This window comes from Gossypium raimondii, chromosome 5 (assembly GCF_025698545.1).
Source record: "Gossypium raimondii isolate GPD5lz chromosome 5, ASM2569854v1, whole genome shotgun sequence".
Lineage (NCBI taxonomy): Eukaryota > Viridiplantae > Streptophyta > Magnoliopsida > Malvales > Malvaceae > Gossypium > Gossypium raimondii.
Genome location: NC_068569.1, coordinates 53727379 through 53753718, shown reverse-complemented (window position 1 = coordinate 53753718; position 26340 = coordinate 53727379). Strand labels below are relative to the sequence as shown.

The window sequence follows — 26340 nt, the reverse complement described above, 5'->3', positions numbered from 1 at the left end:
ATGGTAAATTTTTTATTTTAAGGGAATTAAGGTCTTTATCAACCCTCTAAATTCGCCTCTAATCATAAAAAAATAAAGTTTCTGTTGTTCTTTTTGACAAAATGCTTAGAACTACTCGTAGTCCCTCCTCAACCTATAAATAGAAAAATAATTCACTTTAATGTATTCAAACTCATGTTCATCTGTATTGGTAACAATATCCATGTCAGTCGAATTAAAAATCATTTAAATAACCTTAAATGTATTTTATTTAATTAAAATTTTAAGAATCATTAATTAAGAAATTAGGTCAACTATTTGTTTTACCTCAAAAAAATGGAAATAAATTTATATAGTTTGATTGAATAAAATATTTGAAAAAAAAATAAATCTTCTTAAAAATACTGCCTTAGTACATAGATTTGATATTCTAATGAAGAGAATTTCGATTTAAATAGTAAAGATTTAGATTTAGGGGGTGGGGTTAATAGTTCATACTTCCTTTTCTTTTAACCAAACACTCCACAATTTTCTCGGAAAAGAAAAAAAAATGAAGAAGTGTGAACTATGTGGAAGGCTAGCTCGAATGCACTGTGAATCAGATCAAGCAAATTTATGTTGGGACTGTGATTTCAAGGTTCATGGAGCCAACTTCCTCGTAGCTAAGCATAATCGAACTCTCCTTTGTCATGTTTGTCAAAGTCCTACTCCTTGGCTCGCATCTGGTCGGAATCTCGGCTCCGCGGTCTCTGTTTGTGATTCATGCGTTGTGAACGGTAATAATAAGTGTGAGTCATCGGAGAGAGAGTCTGGTGAAGAGGAGGAGGGAGATTATGATAATGACGCCATGGAAGAAACGGAGGAGGAAGAGGAGGCCGAGATTGAAGATGCTGAAAATCAGGTGGTTCCATGGTCAGGGGAGTCTTCTCCTGTCTCAATGTCGAAGCCGATATCTAGCTTGAAGTCTTTGAGTACTAATGAAGGGGATGGCGGCGGCGGCGGCAACGGCAACGGTGACGGTGACGGCGGTTCTGGATTGAAGAGAATGAGAGAAAGTCTTAGTTCTTGGTCTGATGTATGTTCGATTTCTTTTGCTCTTACTCTGTTTTCTTTTTCTTTTTTAATAATATTGAAATCTGAATTAGAAATATTTGAATCTGAAAATGAGTTTATTTTTTATGATTTGCATGAACTTTATTTTTATATTTAGATGGAAATTTATTCATATACATATTTGATAAACATTTTTTATACAATTTATTTGACTTAAAATCTGAGTTTTTGAGCTAAAAAAGAGTTAATTTTCTTGTGAACTTGATATTTAATCATGAATTTTCTGAGCAGCCAAACAGCTGAGTGATTTTATTTTATTTTATTTACAAATGCAGGATGAGACTGGTTGCTCCTCATCTCAAGTAAGCTCAAGAGGATCATCCAATGGAGAAGCATCATCGTCAATGGAATCATCAAGATTATTGAAGCAACCAAAAATAGCTGAAATTAATCAATCAGCTAGGAATCAAGATCATGGTGAAACAAAGTCAAGGTCAACGGCTATCATCAGTTACTTAAAAAGGCTTCAGAAGCACACGATCACCAATGATGATGATGCATCAGCCACAATCACAGGAATCTGTAGGTTGAGCAGAGATCAGAGCCGTTAATTTATCTCCCACACTAACTCATATGTAGGTTTTTTTAAAAATATCTCAAGGGTCCCTGTACTCTTTTGAAATTTAAGATTTAGTCCCCGTTCTTTAAATTTGAGACATTGCGTCCTTGTACTTCAAATTTTTTTTCCCTTGGTTTGCTGCCATTCTCTTCATTTTGTGGAAATTTGTTGGGATTTAATTATATTTTTAATTTTGTAATTTTTCTATTTTTCTCTTCGGCTTGGATATCAAAAAAGCCCTTAAGAAAATATAAAAAAAAAATTCAATCAAGCCCCTTTATTAAGTTCGGACTCAATTAAGTCTCTATCATTAATTAAAATAATCAATTAAGCTCCTCCATCAATAGTTTCCGTCATTGGCCATATTGATAGTTAAAATAAATTAACAGACTAACACATGGTAGCTTTTGATTTAATTTAACATTTTCCTATCAAATGATTAAAATTAGAAAAAAATTATAAAAATAAAAATGTTAAATATTTAAAAATTTTAAAAATATTTACATTGATATAAACTTATTAAAATTATTAAAAAATTATACAAACTTGTAAATATTATAAAATTATAAAAAATTATAAAATTAATAGAACTTATTTAAAATATTTAAAATTTAAAAATGTATTAGAATTATTAAAATAATAAAATTTGTAAAATGCTATAAAAATATTAAAATTGATTTAAGCTTTTAAAAATTATAAAAAAAATCATAAAAACTTGAATAGGATCGGTTAGCCCAAAATCGACAAGGGTATCGATCCAAGGAAAGCCATTAGATCGGTTGAATGGATTTTTTTATTTTTTAATATTTTTATCAAACTAAAATTTCTTTATCCAGCTATTAGCACATGTCAAAATGTAATATTCCAACTAAGGTTTTCAGAACCAGACCGGTGGTCAAACCAATTAGGCCATCGATTTATTAGCTGGATTGATCCGTCCAATTTAATTAAATAAAACATTAAAAGAAATAAAAGAAATAATTAAAAAATCAATTTAACCGACTAGTTTCCAAGTCAATCAGTCTAATGGCTTTTTCTAGACTGATACCCTTGTTGATTTCGGTCTAACCAATCCAACCGATTGATCCGATCAAGTTCAAGTTTTTATTATTTTTTTAATTTTATAAGTTTATATCAATTTTAATACTTTTATAATTTTTTACAAATTTTTTATGATTTTTGTATAATTTTAATATGTTTTTATAAAATTTTAAATATTTTAAATATGTTTTATTAATTTTATAATTTTTATAGTTTATATCAATTTTCATATTTTTTAATTTTTTAAATTTTTTAAATTTTATTTTATTCATAATTTCTTATAATTTTAATCATTTTATGAGAAATTATTAAATTAAAAATAAATTACACTAGATGTCACTAAACTTTGGTTAATTTAATTTTTTGCCACAATACTTTACTTACAAGGATACCACTGATGTATCGTATTGTTACAAAAATAACACTTAATCGTTTACTATTGTTATTGAGCTAACGCACGTCTAATGTGGCACATTAAATGTGCCACGTGTTTACAAAAAATATTTTTTCTTTTTCTTAATATTAAAATATTTATTTTCTTTTTCATATTTTCCTTATTTTTCCCTCTCTTTTCCCTTTTTCTTCTTTTCTTTTTCATTTTTTTTCCTTTCCAGCAAACCCTAGTCGCCATTAATTTCACCACCATCAGTGGCTTTCTTTGAACACAGAACTCGTCGATGAATCTCCTAAGGTTATCCCTTGATTTCGATAAGCTCAACCCCAACCTTTTCACTCCTTTTAAAAACATAAACCCAAACCCATTGAAGATGAGATGGCTAAACGAGCAGAGCAAGTCCAGGGTGTGTAACCAACAGTGTGTTAAGGAATGCAATTGTAACTGTCATTTCATATTTCTGTTAATTACTGTTATTTCCTTTTATTGTAATATGTTGTGTTTTAGTACTGTTTTAGTAGTACGGTGTATTTTGTATTTAGGGTTTAGAGTTTAGGGTTCAGGGTATATTTTGTATTTAAATGGGGGAATCAACGATTGCTTAAGCGATTCGTTTTGGGGGGAAACACCGTTTAATAAAACCAAATTCAGTTTTCTTCTCTCTAAACTTTTCTCTTGTTTCTCTCTTTCTCATCTTCTCTTCTCTTTAATTTCTTCTTTTAAAATCACCTCGTAACAAAGGTATCAGAGATTCGTTGATTGTCATGATTACTGAGGGCATTACAACCAGTCTTCAGAAAGATAGGTGCTAATACAGAATGAGCTTACAGAGCTGCAAGCAAAGTTCAATCAGTTGGACACAAGGATTTATGCACATCTTAAGGATTTCCAGGAAAGGATTAAGAATGAGGTTCATTCTGAGGTATGATCTGGGCTTCATTCAGAGCTCCACTCTCTATTTTAGCAGTACTTTGGCCAAACTCCTACTACTGTGGTTACTGGTTTGGTTTCAAACAAAGGAAAGGGAATTCTAGGCGAAAGCCTTCCAGGATTTTCATCAATGGAACAGTTGATTGTGTCTCCCATACCAAATTTGAGACAAACTGGTGCTTCTTCTCGTGTAACAAACTTGGATGTTAGGAGTACTCTTTTTAGAGTGGACTGTCTTCATTTTGATGGGAGTAATTTGTTGGGAAATGTGCCCATATTGTAGTAAACATGTAATTATTTTCTATTTATTTGAATGATGAATAAATAAATAAATAAAGTTAATTTTACAATTCACTATTATGTTCTTTTGTATTTATGTTTTTCTTATTTTGCATGCATAGCAAAATTGTGACAAGAAAATATTAGCTTATTGATTGTCTAAAGTTCAAACTGAAGATACGTGGCATTGTAAAGAACGTTTACATTACGAGAAACACAACTTACTTCAGTAGATAATCTAATTGAGTCCATAATCTCGTAAAAGAATCAAAGTGAGCATTTGATTCAAATACTGAGAAGGATTATTATGTCGTCTACAATTCCAATTGAGGAGATGACTAGTCTTAGCTATCGGAGCAGTTGACTCCACGAGTAGAGATATAGATGTATTCATTGGTAGAATGATACATTGGACTGGACCCAAAATGAATAATTCTGAATCCGTTTGTGAATTAATTCACTTGTGACATTCATGGTTTGATTTACCTAAATCCTAAGTTAGTCACTGACCATGCGTATGCAAATCATGTGCTTTGGTATAATTGGAGGCTTATGCTTTAAAGACGACCGAGCCCATAGTCGGTATGTTGTGTACATGACTTGTGTATGGCATGACTTTACTAGCAACAGTGGAGTTCATAGCTCAATTAAAAAGTTAATGATTTCTTGTCATTGGCATTGTGAATTAATTCTGAATCCGTTTGTGAATTAATTCACTTGTGACGTTCATGGTTTGATTTACCTAAATCATGAGTTAGTCACTGACCATGCGTATGCAAATCATGTGCTTTGATATAAGTAGAGGCTTATGCTCTAAAGATGATCGGGCCCATAGCTGGTATGTTGGGTACAAGACTTGTGTATGGCATGACTTTACTAGCAACAGTAGAATTCATAGCTCAATTAAAAAGTTAATGATATCCTGCCATTGGCATTGTGTGGATGGATAAATATGGAACGTGGCCATGGGTTGCTAGTTCTCGAACGAGCAATTTATCATAGTCATCTGTTGACAATAATCACATACAATTGTGACAATGAGATAAAATAGGATTGTATTGAGTGAACGAATTTAACTCAAAAGAATCAAGGATATCATATGAGAGTAACACACACATGACGAGGTCATTGGATAAAGCAATTGGATGAATTGCTTTCATAAAGAGTATATAATAAGGAGTTTTCAATCATGGTACTTTTTGTGGACTGACTCCATGGTTAAATAATTGTGAATTATTGGAACGATGCTTCTGGACATAATTGCAATTACTAGAGCCTAATTGTATATGTCTGATTGGTCCCTCCATTAGCTCAAAAAAAGCTCGATCGGACTGCATTTGAATCAAAAGAAAATTCTACAACTTTGGGAATAATTTAATTGAGTCGATTTATTCGATATGGAATTAAATTAGGTGGTCGTAAGAATTGTTCAACTACAAAATTTGATTAAAGAATTTTCTTGAAAAATTAATTTAGAAAATCTAAGTGATTTTTAGAAAAATTAATTTTGATTAAGTAAAATTAAATTAATCAAATCAATTAAAATTAATATGATATTTTTGGAAGTTAATTTTCAAGTTAGACAATTGGCCCAATGGGTAATTGAACTTGAAAATTGGACCTGAGATTGTAAACTGGACTCGAAAGCCCAAAACCGAGGCCAATACCCAAAAACTAGTCAAACCAAGCCTGATATGTGAAACCAAGCTGACGATCCAACCAGTGGCTAGATCGGACCAATTGGATTGTCATTGACTCAGACACTATTGCAGATGTTTTTTCTAGGATTCCTTAAGAGCATAACCATCCGAGTTTTTAGTGTATGGGTACTGTTAGTCTTTCTTGGTCTAAGCTATGGGATCAGATTGTGGGTTCTTATAGAGTTGATGCTAAGCTCCAAATTTTGTGTCAGAAAATTCAAGAACATCCTGAGCTTCACCCTAAGTATTCCTGGGATGGCAGAATGATTAGAAGATTAGGGAAGGTTGTGGTTGGCCACAATGAGCAGCTTAATTTCGTCTTTCAAAATCACCTCTCAACACGGCGGGGATCGAACAAGACAAAGTCGGATCCGGAGGGATGCATCGACAAGCAAGGGGGTATCAGTAGATAGTCCAAGAATGAACTCGTCAAGGAAAATCGTGATTTAAAATATCAGTCTCACACCATTGAAGACGAAAAGCCCCCTTGAAACAACCACCACCATGACAACTACGATGGTTGCAGCTACTATTACGATAAAGATGATGTCACCTCATCCTCCTATGTCGTTTCAGTGTATGGATACATTACCTAAGACACAAGGTGGGCTTAATAAGCCTAAATGTATTCAATGCGGGAATGTTGCCCATTCTAGGTGAAAGGAAAATCTCTTTTGTTTGTTGTTTAAATTTTATTTTCATATGTAGTTATGGGAATTTTTTTTTTTTTACTTTTTAATCAATTTGTTATTAGTGGCATCTTTATAAACTTTAAAAAGTTGATGGAAAAAATTATAAATTAACCAAAGTTTAGTGACATTTGGTGTCGTTTATCTTATATTAAACTAGAAGTTACCATGTGTCATTATATGATTGGTCCATCAATTTATTTTAATGGTCAACGTGATTAATAACGAAAACCGTTAACGAAAAAGCTTAATTGATTATTTTAGTTAACGACAATGATTTAATTTGGTACAAATTTAATACATGAGTTTTTTTTCATTTTCTTAAAGACTTTTTTACATATAAGCTTTTCCTTTTATCCTAAAAATGATTATTCAAAATCGAATATCTACTTCCATTAAAATCATATTATATAATATTTTTTGAAAAACAATTATTTATTGCATGATATGATAGATATTTATTCGACTTTTTAAATAAAGAAATTATTACATATATAAAAAATACACATAAGTTAAAATATGTTTGTAGTTCCTATACTTTTCAAAATTAAGAATTCAGTTTGAGTATTTGTATTTTTAGGAGTTTAGTTTCTCTATTTTCAGATTTCAAAATCTAAGTTCAATCGTTAACACTGTTAATTTTTTTGTTAAATTTGTTGTTGTGACATTTTGAAACAAAAAAAACCTATTCACTTAGTAACCATATAATTAAAGAAAGATATTATAATTTACCTGAATTTTAAAAATTATTAGTATTAATAGTTAGATTTAAATTTTAAAATCTAAAATAAAAGATTAAATTTCTAAAACATAAGAACTTAATTCTTAATTTTAAAAAATACAAAGACTATAAACATTATTTTAACCATTAAAGTAAGTTTATCTTGCATGGAATCTTTTCTCTTAAATCAATTACATATGCTCTAATATATATATATATATATATATAGATGTGGGAATGGCCATCATCACTAGCATATAGATATGGTAATAATAAAATATGAAGATTATAATTTCAATACCTAATACCTTTTCCAACCAATGATCTTTAAGTAATCAAGTACAAGTTTTACATTTAAATAATCATATCAAATATTAAACATTATCTGTTAAAGACAAAAGTAATCAAGAAGAGTTGGTTCCATCAAAGCTGCAATATTATATTATTTATATATACTCAAATATTTTATTTTATTTTTATTATTAATGTCTATTTTATTGTTCATATTTAGATTCGTAATTGCTCATCTCAATAACATCGTCTCTAAAATCGATCTTTCATCTCTTATTAAGAGTGCAATATATCTTATCATTGTATCCAACATTTATTGGTTTAAATAGTTTTTTATAGAAGAGTATTAACTATTAATTTTATTTCAATTGGCCATTAGTCTAATGTGTTGAAGTCTTGTTTAAAAGAGGTTTCATATTTTAACTTAAACAATCTCACCCTTTCTCGATAAAAAAAACTATTAATTTAGGTATAAATAAATTTAATCTTCGACTTATTGATCCTAACTCGATTAGTATTAGCATTGTTATAAGTACATGATGGCGTAAATTCGAGCACGTTGAAACACATTATCCTCCTATTTAAGAGTTACGGAGAGACTATAAGTAGTTCTACTTCTTGTATAAAAAAGAACAGATATTATAACAATCTATAATAAAATTAATATTCAAAAAAAAATTATCTTCAAATTGTAATCAAATGTTTTATACTCGATAACTCCCAACATAAATTAACATTCCTTATTTAGGTACAGTTTAAGTATCCAAATAAACCCAAAACAAAATTTAGATAGTCTTTCTCTAAACAGTGTAAAATAGTGGATGCAAAAAGAGTTGACTGAAATCAGTATATGAAATGGGTAAATTCTTCCATGGAATTTCTTTTCTCATTGTTTACCTTTTGAGTGAGGGAATTTGTGGTTAGCATCTCTGCTCTTCTACCATTTGAGTTTAATCTTTTCTTTAATAAAGTATCATAAAAATTCTTATATTAAGAGCTAAATTACATAAGTGAACTAATTTGTCTATGTTTTTAAGCTAAAAGGACAAAATACAAGTAAAGTGCTTAAAAGATAAATATTTAAGGCTTCCATAATAAATATAGAGATTTATCTAAGAAGATTTAATTTTGTAAAACTAATTAGATAGCGTAAATCCTCAAAATTTTAAATGTAGATAGATTCTAATCTTGACTATTGATGTAAAATAATATGTACCGTTAGATCGAATAGAACTCAACTATAAATAAGAGTAAAATACAATCTAACTCCTAATACAAATACATTAATGGTGCTTTTAACGCTTTTATTTTCTCAATACAATACTTGTATTTAACTAAAATTATACATTAAAATGCCTAAAAACAATATTAACTTTTTAGTGTTTAGTTCAAGTTCTAAAGTCAATTTGATGAAAATTCATAATTAGCTAATACTATTAACAATAAACTTCTATCAAATTAACTCTAAAACTCTAATTATATCATATCCATCAATTCTATTTGACTAATTAATCACGAAATTAAACAAATTCACAATTAACACTAAATTTATTCTATTAACAAAATCATTAAAAAATTCAAACGCAATCAATTTCCATCAAATCAACTCTAAAACCTGAATTACAAACTGAAACATTAACACTTTTACTTTTGAGTACCAAAATATATAACTTTTATCAAATATAAGTACCAAAAATAATTCAAATATCACAATAGAAAAAAGTGTCAAACTCGAGCACCAAATGATATATTTAAACCAAATGATATATTTAAACCTATAAAGTTTATAGTATATTTACAAGATCTAATAAAATCCATATCCTCATACCCATGTCCAAATATATATATCCAATACAATACAATACAATACTTCAAGAAAAATAAAAGATTAGCATTGCTTTAATTATATGCAGAGAAAAAGGCCCTTTAATGCAAGGGGAAGCTCTAATGGAGTATATTCATACTTCATCCCTTGAATTTATGGCATCAAAGCAAACATAAAAGCTCGTAAAATGCTAAAATTCAAATGTTGACACTGGATTTATCTTTATATTTATATCATAGTATAGTACAACAATATCTCCTCACAGTGCCATAAAAATGAAACCAAGAACCTCAACAACCGAGTTTATACAAAGAGGATATACCCCAGTAGAATGAGAACCCTACAATCCACTTTACCTGAGTTCTCTTCACAACTGGGAGCCTTCTACTATGCTATGTACACCACAAGAAAGCAAAAGATGAAAGGAAGAAAAATCAAATTGCAGACAGGGTTTGCACAAAAGAAACAGGTAATGAAGATCAACATAAAGATACTGACCTGCTACTGATGCAATAAAGCTGCTGCAATTACCAAGGACTTGCTAAGCATCTGCTGTGAAACAAGAATCAAACAGCAATGTCAATTTACAAGAGTTTTCCTACTTAAACCAAGAGTCCATGAAGGAAAGTCATGAAGCTTTGCCACTAAACAGGCAGTCTTATGTTTATTAGGTATTTCTGCCAGAAAAGTATAAAGGGTAGAGACGGTTCACCATGCTTCACAAGCAATTGCCTAAACAAACAAATAAAGTTTCCGCGAATATGAGAGAAAGGGGGGGTAGCATGCTTTAACAAATAAATCCAGAGAGAAGATCACATCGAAGCAGATTTATCTCCCTATTTCCAAGTTTAAGTAACTACGTTATATAATTTAATTTTCATAAAAACAGCTTATGATAGTCCCCAGTAAAAGTACCATGGAAACCCTTGTATTAAGAATCAGATTGCATTTTGCCCTCTCTACTAGAAAAATGAGCAAATTAATCCTTGTACATTAGATCAAAAAGAGTAAATTAATCCTTTTTGTTAAAAATGTCCCTATACAACGACATGAGGTATACGTGATGTGTCTTGTGTAACTATCTGGTTATTTCATCAATCACACTAGTTTTTATCAATAGAAATGAATGAAAATTTTAAATTGACAGGACTAATTTACTTTTTGATCTAATGTATAAGGCCTAATTTGTCCATTTTTTTGAGTAAAAGGGGCAAAATGCAATCTAACTCCTAGTATGGGGACTTCCATGGTACTTTTACCAATAGTCCCCCTATTAAGCAACAATCAATAATTCAATCCCAATGAGTCCGGCTCCTTAAAAATCAACTTGCTTTGTCTTAAATGGACAAACTATTCGTATCAAGGCACTACAAATTACTTAGTTACTCTATAACGATATCTATTAACATATCTTTATTATATTTATCCATTCCCCACTTGCTATACCAAATCAGCAGTGACATGTATGATGAATTCATCACCAAGCACACCGCATTCCACACATTGTTGTTATATATCAATTCTATTGTCCATCCATCACCGACCTCCATCTCTAATTAACTTGCAGTCCGCAACAAAATTAAAGGGGGTGAAAACAACCCCATCCACTCAACAACCATGCCATCACAAAAATCTAACACAAAATCTAAGCTAAATAATATTTAAACTACACAGACAACACAAACCAAACACCTTCCAACACGTAAAATGAGCTATATAGACCATATTCTTCTACCTTGTCCTATTTAAGATATAAAGTAAGAAAAGGCTTGTAAAACAATCCAAAATTAAGTTATAAAAAAATTTAAAGGAACCATATTTTGAATCACTGATGCCAACACAAAGTCACAAACATGTGGTGATCTACATAGATCATATTATGCCAAAATTAACACCAACAAAAGGCCAACCTTTGCCAACTTAAATATTGTATCACATAAAGGTCATCCATATACATAAACTTAAGCTTTTTGAAGCCTAATCATTCATGTAACACAATAAAAACACATTACCCAAGAAAAGAATATGCTAAAATCATCTAAATTAAACGCCAAAAGATTGCCAAGAAGCCGAATTTTAGTCATTCAAAACCAAACAAAGTTAAGCATGTAGGATTGCCGCATGGACCATATCATGAGACTTTGCTACTATATCCTATATAGCAGTTCATAACTATAAAAGCACATAAGCATTAAAACAGGTATAAAGATACCAAATTTTGTAATCAAACTGAAACAACCAAAAAATTAAGGTTAAACTCTGCTATTAAACTCTGCTATTAGTCCCTGCACTTTGCGAAAGTTGTAGATTTAGTCCCTGTACTTGAATTTGGTCACTTTTTGTTCCTGTACTTTTCAAATTGTTAAATTCATTAAGTTAAATTTTGTTGTTTCCAAAATCTGATGTGGCAAATATATTATCATATGTGTAATATCATGTCTGCTTGTTATTTTCACATATTATTCACTAGAAATTCAGTTCATAGATTAAAAACTGTCATTTGAATTGAAATTTCAAAATTCAAGACTTAGAATGATCCAATTGAAAAATATAAACTAAACCTACAACTGTAAGTATAGTACTAAACTAGTAATTGAATTTAAACAAACAGATTTAACAGCTACCGTTTGGGTTAGGACTAAAATTTCAAAAGTAAAAAATTACAGGACTAAAATAAACCGATACAAAAAGTATAGACCAAAACTTTTACAAAGTACAGGGACTAGTAACAGAATTTAACCAAAAATTAAAGCCCTAACCTTTGGAAGCTTCCTCCTCTACCCCGGCCTCCTTAATGGTAACCACAGGCTCACCACTCCCGCCATCTTTATCATCAGGGTACCTAACAACAACAACAGGGCAAACACAGTGATGGACACAATAATCACTAACACTGCCCAACTTCCCATCACTCCCTCTTTTCTCGGCTCCAAACCCTCTACTCCCCATTATAACGGCGCTCAACCCTAACCTCTCCACTTCAAGGCACAACCTTTCCCTCATATCATGATCTTTCACTATGTGAATCTTAAAGGGAACCCCGGATTCTTTCAAGGGTCTGGCCAAATCCGCCACTTTTGAAGCCGTGAAGGCATCGAATTCGTCTTCTATTTGCTTCTGGGACTCCGGGGTTTCCGCGTTTTGTGGGGTGTGGGGGAGTGGGCCCCAGTCGGCTCCATAGAGTACGGAGGTAGGTGAGACGTGGAGAACGATGACGGCGTCACCGGGTCGGAGGTAGTTTTGGACAGCCCAACGGACGGCGAAAGCTGATTCGTCGGAGAGGTCGACGGCTACACCGATCTTACGGCGGGCGCCAGCGGTAGGAGTAGGGGTAGCGGCGGAGGAGGGGTGGTGAGGGGAGGAGGGATGACGGATCTTGATGGATGGAAGCTGAGGGTGGTCACTGTTGTCAGAGTGATTCATTTTCTTGTGGAACTTTGATTTTCTTTCTTTTTGGGTTCTGTAGGGGTTTTATTTAAGAATAAAAATTATAGAGCTTTGGGAAGGACGGTTCTAGAGGTCGTTTTTTAAAGGTTAAAATATGTCATCAATCCCTATACTCTTCATAAATTTAAAATTTAGTCCTTATATTTTTATTTCTAGTAATTGAACCCCTCTATTTTTTATATTTTAAAATTTAAGTCCATCTCCTATTAAAATAAAAGTAGAGTGACCTGATTTTTAAAATCTAAAAAGTAAAATGACTAATTAGAAATAAAAGACAGGTAAAAGTACCATGGAGGCCCTTGTACTAGGATTCGAATTGCATTTTGCCATTTCTATTAAAAAATGGGTGATTTAGTCATTGTACGTTAGATCAAAGAGCAAGCTGGTTCCTTTGTTCAAATTTTCATCAAATTCTATTGTTAAAAATTGGTTCATGTATGTCAGCATGAGAGACACATGGTATGCAACGTGTCATTGTTTGGTTATTTTGTTAACCACGCCGATTTTTAACAGTACAACAGGATGAAATTTTTAATAGAAAGGATCAATTCGCTCTTTGTTCTAATGTACAGGGACTAATTTGCCTATTTTTAAGTAGTGGAGGTAAAACATAATATGATTCCTGATATAAAAACCTCTATAATAGTTTTATCGAAAAAGACATCACAACGTGTTTATCGAAATGTCTTTCTTTTATACCATATGATCTCCTCATTATAGGTATTGAGATTAGTTTAAAAATTATTATCTGAGTGTTGAAATCTATTATATGATAACATTTTGTATTTTGAGAAACTCAAGATTTTAAGGTGTGGAGGTTTAGTTCACAAATTTAGAATCGAATCTCAAATCCTTTAGAGTACATATAATTATCACATCACAACCTTCAGTATTCATGGATGTGGAAGTCCGACTAATAAGGTTTAAAACAATCTAACCATCTAAATCGACACTAATAAAAGTCAAAGTCGAGCTAAATAGGGGAATAATAAGTATTGAGTCCACTTAAATGCAACTAGATGAAACTCTAAACCCTATAAATAGCTTTTATCCTATCTTTCTTTTCACACAAAGACCTAAATTTCCTTGCCACTTTAGTCTCCTTCCTAATTAATTCTTAGGGTGGGTTTGGATGGGTAATGGGATGTGGTGCGGTGCAGTACAGTGCATTTAGCTTACTTTTTGTCTCACGCTACAGTATTGTTACAGTATTTAATCTCACCGCTACCGTTGTTTCTACACTAACCTTAGGTAAAAGCATTTCCCATCCAAACTCACCCTTAAACTCTATCAATTCCTTTCAGTTCCAACTTTTAAAAGTTCTATATATATATATATATTTAAAAACCATATAACGATATAAAAGTTATTGAATATTTTTTATTTACTTGAAAAATTATTGGGTTTTTAGAAATATTAATGTAAAAAGGACATTGAAACTTTGTCAAACAATATTCAAAAGTCATTAATCAAAGTACATTTAAAAAAATCTAAAATCCAAAATGAAAAATTAATATGAAAATTAAAAACAAAACTGAATTATAATGAACAATTCAAAAAGAAAACGGTTAAAATATGCTATAGGTTCCTATACTATTCAGAAATTTGAAATTTAGTCCTAATATATTTTTTTCAAGAATTTAGTCTCTCTACTTTTTTTCCAGATTTAGGTCCGATTATTAATATTGTTAAATTTTTGGTGTGACATTTTGAAATAAAAAATACTCACTTGATAGCAATGTAACTAAAAAATTTGTAATGAACCTGAATTTAACAAAATAATTTTAACAGTGTTAACAGATAGATCTGAATTTTGAAATTTGAAAAGTAGAAAGATTAAATTCCTAGAAATAGAAATACAAAGACTAAATTCTAAACTTATGAAGAATATATGGACTTATGAAATATTTTAATGAAAATATTATATTATATTATATTATATTATATGAGAAGAAGCATTGTATTAATATTTAGATTAAAAATGATTAAATAGTGAAGGTGGAAAATTTTGTTAGTGGGGTTGAAATTAAATTTTAATTTTTACGATAGTAAAATATAATTTCACCATTTGAATATTCTATATCTTTATAATTTTTAAAAGATTAAATCAAATGTTTATCATTTTTAGGGAGCCAAAATGTAATTTTACCTTTACTAATTTAAAATTTTAAAAAATATAAAAAGCCTAAATAAAAAAAATTCCATTCTAGAAGACTTGGAGCCTTTGTGAGCCCCTTAGTTACACCCCTAGTCATATCTTGTGTGAAAGGAATAGTGGGGAAGAGGGAAAAAAAAGGTGAAAAGGGGTTCCAATGGAATTTGGAACAACATTCCTAATGGGATTTAAGATATGGATTAAAGATTTTGATAATGGAATTTTGATTTTAGGGTTTGAGTGTACTTTAACTAAATTGGAGTAAAGTTAAAATTTTTTTAGAAGGGCCGATTTTGATTTTAAATTTTTAGGAGAGCTAAAAAATGTAATTTTTTTCATTGTATTAATGTAAAATTGTACAACTTTCAAGGGATTAAACTATAAACTTTTTGTTTTTAGAGAGGCCAAAATATAATTTTACTATTAAATTAACTTAACACATTATAAATGCTCAAGGAACTAAAGAGGATATTTTTATATTTTAAGAGGCCAAAGCCCCTACCGACCCCCTAGCTTTACCCTTGATTGGAGACAACATTTTTTAACCTTTTTTTTTATGGACAATCACATATCCCGAAATGAGTATAAATCATTTATCTATAAATATTCAAGCACGCATTTATCTATTCTTATCTATATTGAAAACTTAATAAATTAAAACTTAAAATCCTAATTTTTTCCAACTCCTACCCCAAAAACAAAAAAACATGGGAAGAATTTGAATATAAATGGAGAACAAGGTAATCCACTTCTCAAGTCACATTAGGATTTCAACTTTTCATGGAAAGATGTAATAGAAAGCAATAAAATGGATGTGAATAGTGAAGGGTTCATCCCCCAAATCCAAAGGAACCAAAAACAATCCATCCAAAACCTTATCTTTGGTGATTTTGTTCATTTCTTTACTATCATTGTCTCTATTGTAGGATACAATTAAAACCATTTGTTTTATTTGAATACCATCTCTGGTTCACCCCCCCCCCCATAAAGTCACTATATAAGAACCTCATATCCACCATTACCATTTGCTTAAGAAAAAAACAGCCATTTGATCTGAAAAGTATAGCCAAAAGGATTAAAACCATGAGTTGTTCAACAAGAGCTTGGATTGCAGCAGCTAGCAGTGGAGCTATTGAGGCATTGAAAGATCAAGGAATTTGTACATGGATTTATGCTCAAAGGTCAATTCAACAGCATGCTAAGATCAATATCAGATCTTCATCTTCATCTTCCACTTCTCAAGCTAAGAAAATTTGTGCTCCATCTTCTGATAATTTGTTTAACAAACTTGGAGATGATGATAAGTTGAAGAAATATGAGGAATCTCTTAGAACTGTCATGTTGGTAATCCCTTTACTTATCTAAAATTTGAGATTTATTCCATGTACTTTAAAAATTAAAAATTTAATCCTCCTGCTTTTTTCAATTTAAAATTCTAATCATAATCATTATCATGGTTTGTAATTTCTATATTTATTTTTATCAATCATATACAGTGTCATATGAGGATAGTTTAATTAACAAGTTAGCAAATTTTGATGGAAAATACTAAAAACATTAATGACTAAACTGAAATTTTAAATAAAAAAATTAAGAGAATCTATTTTAATATTTTTAAGTACAAAGATAAAATTTTAGACTGACATATTTTAACAGACTAGAAATTGGAACACTTCAAACTCAAGAACTAAAACCTATAATGACCCAACTTGAAAAACGTAAACCTAAAATACAAATGACCCCAAAAAAATGATTCGAAAATTTTAAAATTCCACTCGACTCGACCCAAGATTTATGGAATCCAAATGTATAGACTAGTGAACAAATTGTAAACCTTTGCTGCTTTGGACTGCCTTCATCAGTTCAACCATGACAGTGAAACAAGTAAAGTTATAAAAGGAACAGCAAAATATTGAGAGTTAAAACCAAAAAAAAAAAAAATCATATAATGAATGCAAATGTCTCTCTCCAACTTCCATATCCTAAACAATAAAAGCAGGAAATAAGAAAACAATTCAATCCCTAACCAGAACACATCCTATATATGAAAATTGCCTAAAAATTTGTACTCATATCACAATACTTCAGGATCTTTTTTATACAAAAGATGCCTTAATCTAGGCACAAGAGAAAGGGGTGCAAATACAAGGATTCGAGTCCTAAATCTATCGGACACCGCCGACTGTATGAATCGATCGGGTTAAACCCTTAATTTTCAAATATCATTTGGAAGTTGAAAGTTCTGAGAACCAAGGATTTGGTAGGAGTTGTTCTGAACAAAGACAGCGAGAGAACATTTGCTACTGTTGAAACCATCCCATAGAGTGAAAGTAACAGTGCCAGAGACCGTCTTCTTAGCAGATACGTCTTTGACAGTACAGAGTTTTTCGAGCTTTCTAACAACGAAATCATTGGATAAGACTTTCCCTTTGTTCTCACCTGCTGGGCAGTCATTTACCAATCCGCTCTCGTACAATGCCACCATTATATTGACACCATTGTTGTCTACTTTAGACCTCAAAGCTCCTGTTAAGGTCACTTGTAAGGACTCTGATGTAGGCCTTTGGAAATTAGCCTGTTTTAAGACAGAGATTTAGTTCTTTGTTTTATATCTAAGATTTGGTTCTTGTCAATGAAAGATTAACATGAATTGTATGAACTGATCTTTGCTATGCTAGCTTGGTTACAACATTCTGATAAACTGACTAAACGGGTTAAATTATCAAAAGGTTATGTTAATTCAATCTATTCGGATATCAAATTTGAAGCTCAGTAACTGAACTGGTCGAATACATTGATTTTCATACTGATTAACTTTCAAAACTGAAAAAACCAAACCAAATATCTTCGTTTTGACCAGTTAAACCAATTTAAAGGTAAAAATGCCATAGAAAAACCTGTACTCGGTGTTAAATTGCATTTTCCCCCCTTCACTAAAAAAATGGACAAATTAGTCCCTGTATATTAAATCAAAGTGCAAACTGGTCATTTCTGTTAAAAATTTCATCTATTTCTATTGTTAAAAACTGATGTAGCTGATTGAATAATTAGACAGTTTACACATGACATGTCATGTGTACCTCGTGCTGAGGTACAAAGACCAGTTTTTAACTGTTAAAATGGATGAAATTTTTAATAGAAGGACTAATTTGCTTTTTTTTTTTGAAAGTAGGACTAGTTTGCTCTTTGATATAACATATAAGCACTAATTGACCCATTTTTCAGTAGAGAAGGCAAAATGCAATCCACCTCCTAGTATAAGGACTTCCATGGTACATTTACCTCAATTTAAACCAACTAATGGAGGCCCTAGTCATTATCCATTTTTCATGTGTAGAAAACAAGCATTAGTATTGGGTCAACCCATTTTGAGACATTAGCTTACTAGGCTAAGGATTTGATGAAAAAGACTTATTTTCAAGGAATACCTGCCTCGGTGTCGCTATTCAACAACATTAGCAGAAGGAAAATGGAAAATTTCTATCACCAAGGCCATATTTTGAAGGTGATTTATGCACTCGGCAAAGAGATGAACTGCGAGAGACGAGGGAGTGTCGAGTGAGAGCCAATATCTAATAGCCTTTAGGTGTGAGTATGTGTCTTACTCGTATTTTATATGCTTTTTTTATGTATTTAAAGGGTGCTTGAAGTAGGGATAAAGCTAGAAATTTATATTAAGAGTTTGAGATTGAATTATAAATTTTTAGAGCCAAAATATCATTTTACCATCTTATTAACTAGCAAAAAGTTTAAAGTACCTTGGAGGTCCCTGTATTATAAGGACTGAATCAAATTAGTCCCTCTATTATTAAATGAATTAATAGTCCCTATACTAATAAAAAGAAACAAATAAGTCCAAAATGTAATAGAGTTAACATTTATTGTATAAAAATGTCTTAAAAATTATTTCTTTTGATTGCAGTTCAATTTCAAACAAAAGATTTCATTCACATAACTTTAAAAATATTAAATCAATTAAACAATAAATGATATTTTTTAAAACAGTAAATGCTAATTCTATTCCAATTTGGCCTTATTCGATTTTCTTTAGCAGTACAAGGACTAAATTGATCCATTTAATAGTAGAGGGACTAATTTGATCAGACCCCTATAATAGAGGGACCTCTAAAGTACATTCACCCTAACAAAAACTAGTGTTTTAAGTAACTAAGAGGCCAAAGCCTTGCCTCCCCTCTGGTGTTGCCCCTGCATAGGAGGGTTATATATATAAACTAATGTTAGAATATCAATGGCAAAAATGCTTCAAGAAAAAAGAAGGGTGAACCAAAATCCATTTTTCTTTTATTTTTTTAGTTTCTACTGACTCAATTTCTTTATTTAATGAATTAGGTGAAAAACAGAAGAAATTAAAGTTAAAGCCACTGTAACAATTGAGAAACCTATAAATGCGTTCCGTCCACCAAGATTTGTTATTTGCTTACCAAACTCAACTCACCATTTAATTTTGGGGACTATACATTTTACAATGTGTTTTCTCTAATAGGAAGCCATATTGCATTTTGCCCATTTTAATGAAAAATGAGTAAATTAATTTTGCACGTTTAATCCATGAGCAAACTGGTCATTTGTTAAAAATTTCATTAATTTTTATTTTTATTATTAAAAATTGGTGTGGTTGACGGAATGACTAATTCGCTCTTTCTTCTAAGATATGAGTAAATTAATCTTTATATCTTACTCCGAATACAAGGGTCTCTATAATACTTTTACTACCTATGGAAGAAAATATAATAAACTAACAAATATATATATTTGATAGTTGAGGTGGTCTAGGCTTGATCTTGATTCACTAAATATGTATTCCATTATTGATCCATGGTTCCCTACAAAAGTTTCAAGATTCATGTTCATGACATGAGTTAATGATTATTTAATTGAACAGAGGATCCATTACCTAAACTTACTACATTTCTTAATTTATCTTCACAGGTACTTTCTGGGATCCTCAGATCAAAATCACCAAAAACTTCCAGATTCTAACAAAGGGCTAGATTTATAATTCAATGAAAAAAAAGATGGAAATCAAAGACATTATAAACAAAAGAGGGGGGGAAAAGTAATAGAAACCTGGAATGTTGGAGCAGGGAACCTGGGAGCACCGGCAATGATGGATAACAAAGTATCTTCATCATTACCCACACACTGAGCCCTGCCTTGAACCACAACCTGAGGTGTAAACATGGTATCAAGCCTCAAAGCCTCCACATAAGCCTTTTGTCGAACAGTTGATAGGCTTGAACCATAAGGGTCTTTCCACCCCATATAGTCCCAATAATCAACGTGATAAGCCAACACAATCACCGGGGCATCCAACTGAAAATCCCCTCTCCCTAGCCTCGACAAAAGCAACTCCGCCGCCGGCGATGTAACACACCCCTGTGAAGAGAACAACTCGACCAGGACTGGGCCTTCCGCCGACGCTTCAACCACTGTTCCATTGGTTTTCCCATTGGCATGGACTTCATTCCTTGAAGAAGACGATGAACCCCTACGAAAACAGGCAAAGAGACGACGCCCCATGGTTATAAGTTATAACCCCACTGCTTTCGTCTCTCTCTCAGCCCTGTGTGTGTGCTCTAATGGTGTGGGTCTTTCTGCTCACAGGGAAACTGAAAGAAGAAACTTGGTTAGGAAACAAAACATGAAAACGAAGTTGTTGGTTATGGGAAAAACTCGAAAAGAGAGGTGGAGAAAAGATTGTGGCGAATAAGATGCAAAGAAGGATTAGAAGATTTCCCAAATTAAACATAAAAGATGAATACAAAATTCATGGAAATGTTGAAGGGAGACAAGTGGGGGGAATCTAGTTGGTTGGGACAGAGTTGCGTTACCGACACGAATTTGTCGGTGACACGTTGAGTGTTGGGTTGGATGTCAGTGCGGGATTGCACACCGCCACCAAAATCACTACTTTGTAGCCTTCCATGGAGCGGTTGACATTCGATAACGAACCTTCCTTAATAGCAAAGAAACCAACAATGTTTTTCGTAACTGCACCGGTGGTACGACAGATTAATAAGTCTGTGGCTTTTTAACTTTCTATTTTTTAAATAAAATTATTAAACATTTATATTTTTAAAAAAGAATATTTTTTTTCAATCAATATATTTAATTCAAATGATTTATATCAATTCACGAGTTAATTGATTCAATCTCTTTCTTTGGATTAATGTATCAACCAATTTCCGGTCCAATTAATTCGATTGATCGATCCAATCTTATTCTAATAACCATGAAAAGAAAAAAAATCATTTAACATAATAACCACAATAGCATATTACGATTAAAGTTTATAGTGAAGATATATATATTTACTATTATATTTATGAGTTTTGTTGATGATTGATTTGAGATTAATGGAGAAGGTGGCGGAAAAGAAAAGTTTACCTCGTTTGGTACAAGACAGAAAGCCGTCAAATAGAATGGTCGGAGATGAGAACAAAGAAGAGTAAGAAAGAGTAGAAGGAAGTAGGAAAAAAGGATCTCTCTCCACTGTTTGTTGTTCTGTGCCTTATGTACTCTTAGTCCCTTGTCCCTAAATGACAAGTGTCGAGCTATTTTTAGTAAATCAAAGTCAAGTGATTAAGTGATCTGATGGTATAGGTTATGTAGGGTGGTATTATGGTGTATCTTGTGTCACTTTTGAAGTGACGCCATGAAAGGAGTCTGGTGTTGTGATTAATAAGAAGGATCCGTTTAACTATTAGCTCAAAAAGTTTTTACAAAAAATTCTTTTGAGGTTTGCTTGCACTGTTCATTAACTTACTCCTTGATCCAGATAATTGGGGTGTAACAAGTTTGAACATCGTAAATTTCGTAAATTTAAAGTAATATTTAGTTTTATACATTTTCATTACTATTCATGTTAGATTTAAAATATATATAAATATTTATTGTGTGAATCCGTTTTACATATGATAAATTCAAATTCAATTATTTAAATATATTATTTTAAATTACTATTTTACTTTTTCAAATTTGAATTTTTATAAATTCCTACAAATAATTTATTTAATTTGGATTTGAACAATAATACTCAATTTTAATATAGATATTAAAATTTTGGATTTTAAAATAAATTTAAATATTTGAATTTAGATTTTGTTATATTGGAGAATCATAGACAGTGGAGAAGTCCTTTTGGTAGATATTCTGTCCATTGGTTTTGATTCTGCCATCTCAACATTACACTTACTTTTTAATTGTTTAAGGGTAAATTACACCAAATATCATTAAATTATTAGTAATTTTTATTTTCATCATTTAATTTTAAAAAAATTATTTAAGTTACGGAACTATTCAAAAGTTATTGTTTGAGTCAGTGGATTATTAAGTTTTTTTTAAAAAAAAAGAAAAGTCCAACTAGTAAGCTCTAAGTGACGATTTGAAGATTGGTACGACAAATCAATACCCATCGATGAGTAAAACATAACTTAAACCCAAGTTAATTTCACAATCAGTATCGAAGATAAAAAAAGAAAAAATGCGATATAAACAAAGAATTCCATACAACAATGATTTAACATTGATGTTTATCAAAACATTCCTCATGGCCTTGGCTTTGAATCAAAATATTGATAAAATTAATTTTAAGTTGTTTATCAATTTTGATATTGAGTAAATTAATTATTTTAAAAATAAAATAATTTAATTCTTATCAATTTTAAATATGAGCATATAAAGATAATTAATCATAACATTGATGTTTTTCAATTTTATATAATTTTAATTATTATAATAATAAATTTAACTCATAAATTTTATATATTATTTCTCTCTATATATTAATATTGTAGCTAAAGTTTTTTTATATATATTCCTTTGGGACTTTTTATATTTTTAAATCTTATACATTTTTTCAAATTTTTGAGATTGGGATTAAATTGTCGGAATATGTAAACATTGAGAGTTTAATTTGTTATTATATTAGTCTAAATTATATACAATTGACAAAAAATTATTTGCCATGATTAATTGTCTTTAGTTGTTCACTTTTGAAACTAAAAGAGATTAAATTACTATAATTTTTTAGAGAAACTAATTTGATCAATATCAAAATTAAGAGAATCAAGATGTGTTTTTATAAAAAATAAAAATAAAAATAAAAAAAACTAAAGAGGTTAATATACAAATAGATGTTCACTGTTAATGGGCTTGGTTGAATCGGGTTCAAATTTGATCCGACCTAAAATATGGATTCAATATTCTATATAAGCTCAACCCGTGTTATGTTGGCATTATTCATTATCATATTAAATAAAAAATTAACTATTGCTATAAATATTTTATTATTATAAAGTGGATTAGAAGTTTGATATATGCAGTAGGACTTTAATGTTTATTAGAAGTAGAATTTTATATTATTTATACTTTTTATGTCTATAAATATAAATTTTGGAGAAGTATCGTAAAACATCTCTATTGATGAATGAAATACATACTTCCCTTCTGTTCTCCTTTTTTTTGTTCATTTACTTTCTTTGTTATTTATTTCATAACACGTTGTCACTACTTGTGGACAGTGGCGGAGCCACTAAGAGACTCAGGGCCCTCCTAAAATGGTAAATTTTCAATTTAGATCCTTTATAATTTATAAAATTTTAAATTAGTAATAGTAAAATTATATTTTGCCCCCCTAAATGATAAAAAATTGATTTAACCCTTTAAAATTATAAAGATATAGACTATTAAAATGATATTTATTTTTAGTGTAATACTAAAGTGATCATTTATTTATTTATTTATTTATTAGTGATTTCTTCTATTCTCTTGTAAGAATTGAAGGCGTTTTGATTGGGTGAGTTCAAAGAAGTATTGTTTAGTCTGCCTTATTTTCCTTTCTTCATTTTTTTTCCTTATATCAAAAACATATTAATAACTCAATCAAAATTATCTCCAAGAACAAAATTTTGTTATGCTTAATATCTTTAATTTGATCAAGATTCTGTTTTAATTTCGCCTTTTTTCGAGTAGTTTTTATTTGCCAATTTTTTTAAATCCGCTGTTATGTTTATGATAAAATTTTAGTTTCATGAAATTGATATAAGCTTTTGTGATATCAGTTTCCTTTAAATGAAAAATTTATTAGTACTTCATCCTATTAAATCATTTGCTAAATGAATGCACGCATAAAAATAAATTTAAATGATAAACTCATGAATATGATAAGTGGCATAGCAATAACCACTAGAAGTGAAAACATGATAAACCTTCAAAAGGTTATCAATGTGATATGAATGATCATTGGTCACATACTTGTCGTATGCCTTTATTAATATTTTTGAGGAAGGAAATTATATGTCTCATCGACATTGTAATAATAAATACTATCTTTATAGGCGAAAGTATTTATCTTATTTGGTCTTGAAACAAACAAAAATTAGTGGTACAAAATTAGTTGAAAGCTTTGAAAGAACTAATATATTAATATATGAAGGAACAAAATTGTGATGGTTAATGCATTATCTTCTAGTCAATCTCAAAGAATTCATTAAGTTTAAAAGGTATTCATTGTAATGGATCTCATATTGGGATTATGAATAAGGAAAAATTATATATTTGGTATGAATCATTCTTGCTATGAATATCTACTGCTTTTCATTTTGAAAATGATAGAGAAGTATTCCATTATTGAAATATATTATGCATGATTCTTGAATGCTTCAGTATTTGATTGACTATTGAATTCTTGGTTGTTCAGTATGTTTAAAAAGTTGAAATTGATTAAAATTGTATGTGAAGGGTTGAAAGTAGAAAATTTGACCATGTAGTATCCACTTGAATTGTGGAATAATTTAAGAGAAATATGGCTATCGGAATATGACAATTTTATCTAATACTTGTTATGATTAGATGCGACTAAAGTTGCATTGTGAGTGATGATAACTCTACAGACTTTAGGATGAGATCTCAATTAAGATTATGTGAGAATAATATTATTAATGAGAACTTGTTAAAGAAATTTCTTTTTCAACATTTCATGCTTCAAATGTGCTTCTGCAATAGCAATACTGTGAAAAAGATTTTAAGAAATATTCTGAATTAATATAATATCTTGAATAAAATAACAAGTTATTAAATGAAAAATTATAAATCATGGCCTCTTGGATCTGTTCCATTCCTTGAAGTGAATGCAACAATACATAATAAATTCAAAAGATGTAAACGCAAACATGATAGGTGGAACTATAATAATTGTCAAAGGGTGATCATAATAATTGTTTTCACCACCAGAAGTGGAAAGGTGAAGATGATATGGAGATTGATAATAAGATTAATGCTAAACTTTAGGTTAATACTTTCATATTATATTTTAGATTTTAATTGTTGCGAATTATGATATATTCATACGCTTTGCTTAATTTTGTACATATAACTATGCAAAGGAAATGTTCGTTTATGCATATTTTGAAACTTGATAAATTGATAAATTCTATTTGCAACAAATATACATGGCTCGGGCTTAGATTTTATTGTATTTAGGTTAATGGTCTATGTTTGAATGCTTCAAAGATGACATCTATAACTACTTCTAGATTTATTAATTTGGTGTCTTCTTCGATACAATGTTATTATATTATGTTTGTATGGTTAAATCACATGCGATGATAAACTAAAAGTTTACATTAGTATTGTTAAATCACATGCATAATAAACTAGAAGTTTATTTGTCTAAATATGTTAATTAGTTGGCATGATTGGTCGACCATCTTGATCAATAATGATGCGACAAGATAAGAATTTATATGAATATTTATTAAAGAACCTAAAGATTTTTCATTTATCGAGTGTTGCTTGTTTTCAGATAAATTTATTAAACCTCATTAACAAAAATTGATATTAAATTTGTTGCATCTATGAAATAAATATAGGTCCATTTATCCAATATAAGTGGATGTTTTGATATTATTATATATGGTAGATGTATCTATAAGATAATCACATGTGAGTTATCAAATTGCAACTTTGCCGTATGCGTGATTAATTGTTTAATGATTTGTTTAAGAACAAAATTTTCAGATTATGCAATTGAGACAATTCTTACTTACTAATGTTGGTGAGTTTATTACTCAGACTTTCAATGATCATTATATGCAGATTGTTAGTGTGAGGATCTAATGTAAAAGCATGATGTTTATACATATAAAATGGTTTAGCGAAATTAATAATTAAATCCCTCCAATCAGTAGCTAAATA

At 30.3% G+C, this 26340-nt stretch overlaps 3 protein-coding genes across 6 annotated transcripts; 1 reads left to right on the top strand and 2 right to left on the bottom strand.

Annotated features, from left to right (window-relative positions):
• Positions 1–422: 422 nt before the first annotated feature.
• On the top strand, positions 423–1850 carry LOC105768308 (zinc finger protein CONSTANS-LIKE 1). Its single transcript, XM_012588181.2, has 2 exons — positions 423–1054; positions 1368–1850. The coding sequence occupies exons 1-2, from the start codon at positions 530–532 to the stop codon at positions 1641–1643; spliced, it is 801 nt and encodes a 266-aa protein (XP_012443635.1). The 5' UTR covers positions 423–529; the 3' UTR covers positions 1644–1850.
• A 7859-nt stretch (positions 1851–9709) lies between these two features.
• LOC105768309 (universal stress protein PHOS32) lies at positions 9710–12991 on the bottom strand. Of its 2 annotated transcripts, none has more exons than XM_012588183.2 (3): positions 12281–12991; positions 10020–10070; positions 9710–9913 (listed from the first exon to the last, which is right to left on the bottom strand). In XM_012588183.2, exons 1-2 carry the CDS (start codon positions 12942–12944, stop codon positions 10063–10065), a joined length of 672 nt encoding a protein of 223 aa, XP_012443637.1. In that variant the 5' UTR covers positions 12945–12991; the 3' UTR covers positions 9710–9913; positions 10020–10062. The 2 variants fall into 2 exon arrangements, with proteins under 2 accessions (XP_012443637.1, XP_012443636.1); XM_012588182.2 differs by having other exon boundaries at positions 10020–10073; positions 12281–12990.
• Positions 12992–17166: 4175 nt separating this feature from the next.
• LOC105768307 (uncharacterized) lies at positions 17167–21142 on the bottom strand. 3 transcript variants are annotated; one of them, XM_012588178.2, is made up of 3 exons: positions 20976–21142; positions 20212–20753; positions 17167–17698 (listed from the first exon to the last, which is right to left on the bottom strand). In XM_012588178.2, the coding sequence occupies exons 2-3, from the start codon at positions 20662–20664 to the stop codon at positions 17339–17341; spliced, it is 813 nt and encodes a 270-aa protein (XP_012443632.1). In that variant the 5' UTR covers positions 20665–20753; positions 20976–21142; the 3' UTR covers positions 17167–17338. The 3 variants fall into 3 exon arrangements, with proteins under 3 accessions (XP_012443632.1, XP_012443633.1, XP_052486366.1); XM_012588179.2 differs by having other exon boundaries at positions 20980–21142; XM_052630406.1 differs by having other exon boundaries at positions 20212–21141.
• Positions 21143–26340: the final 5198 nt, after the last annotated feature.

Excerpts from the sequence above, each read along its gene's own strand:
- LOC105768308 (XM_012588181.2), top strand. The coding sequence starts at position 530 with ATGAAGAAGTGTGAACTATGTGGAAGGCTAGCTCGAATGCACTGTGAA. Across the intron at positions 1,055-1,367 it reads GTCTTAGTTCTTGGTCTGAT|GATGAGACTGGTTGCTCCTC; the intron begins GTATGTTCGATT and ends TTACAAATGCAG.
- LOC105768309 (XM_012588182.2), bottom strand. The coding sequence starts at position 12,944 with ATGAATCACTCTGACAACAGTGACCACCCTCAGCTTCCATCCATCAAG.
- LOC105768307 (XM_012588178.2), bottom strand. The coding sequence starts at position 20,664 with ATGGGGCGTCGTCTCTTTGCCTGTTTTCGTAGGGGTTCATCGTCTTCT. Across the intron at positions 17,699-20,211 it reads TCCCTGCTCCAACATTCCAG|GCTAATTTCCAAAGGCCTAC; the intron begins GTTTCTATTACT and ends GTCTTAAAACAG.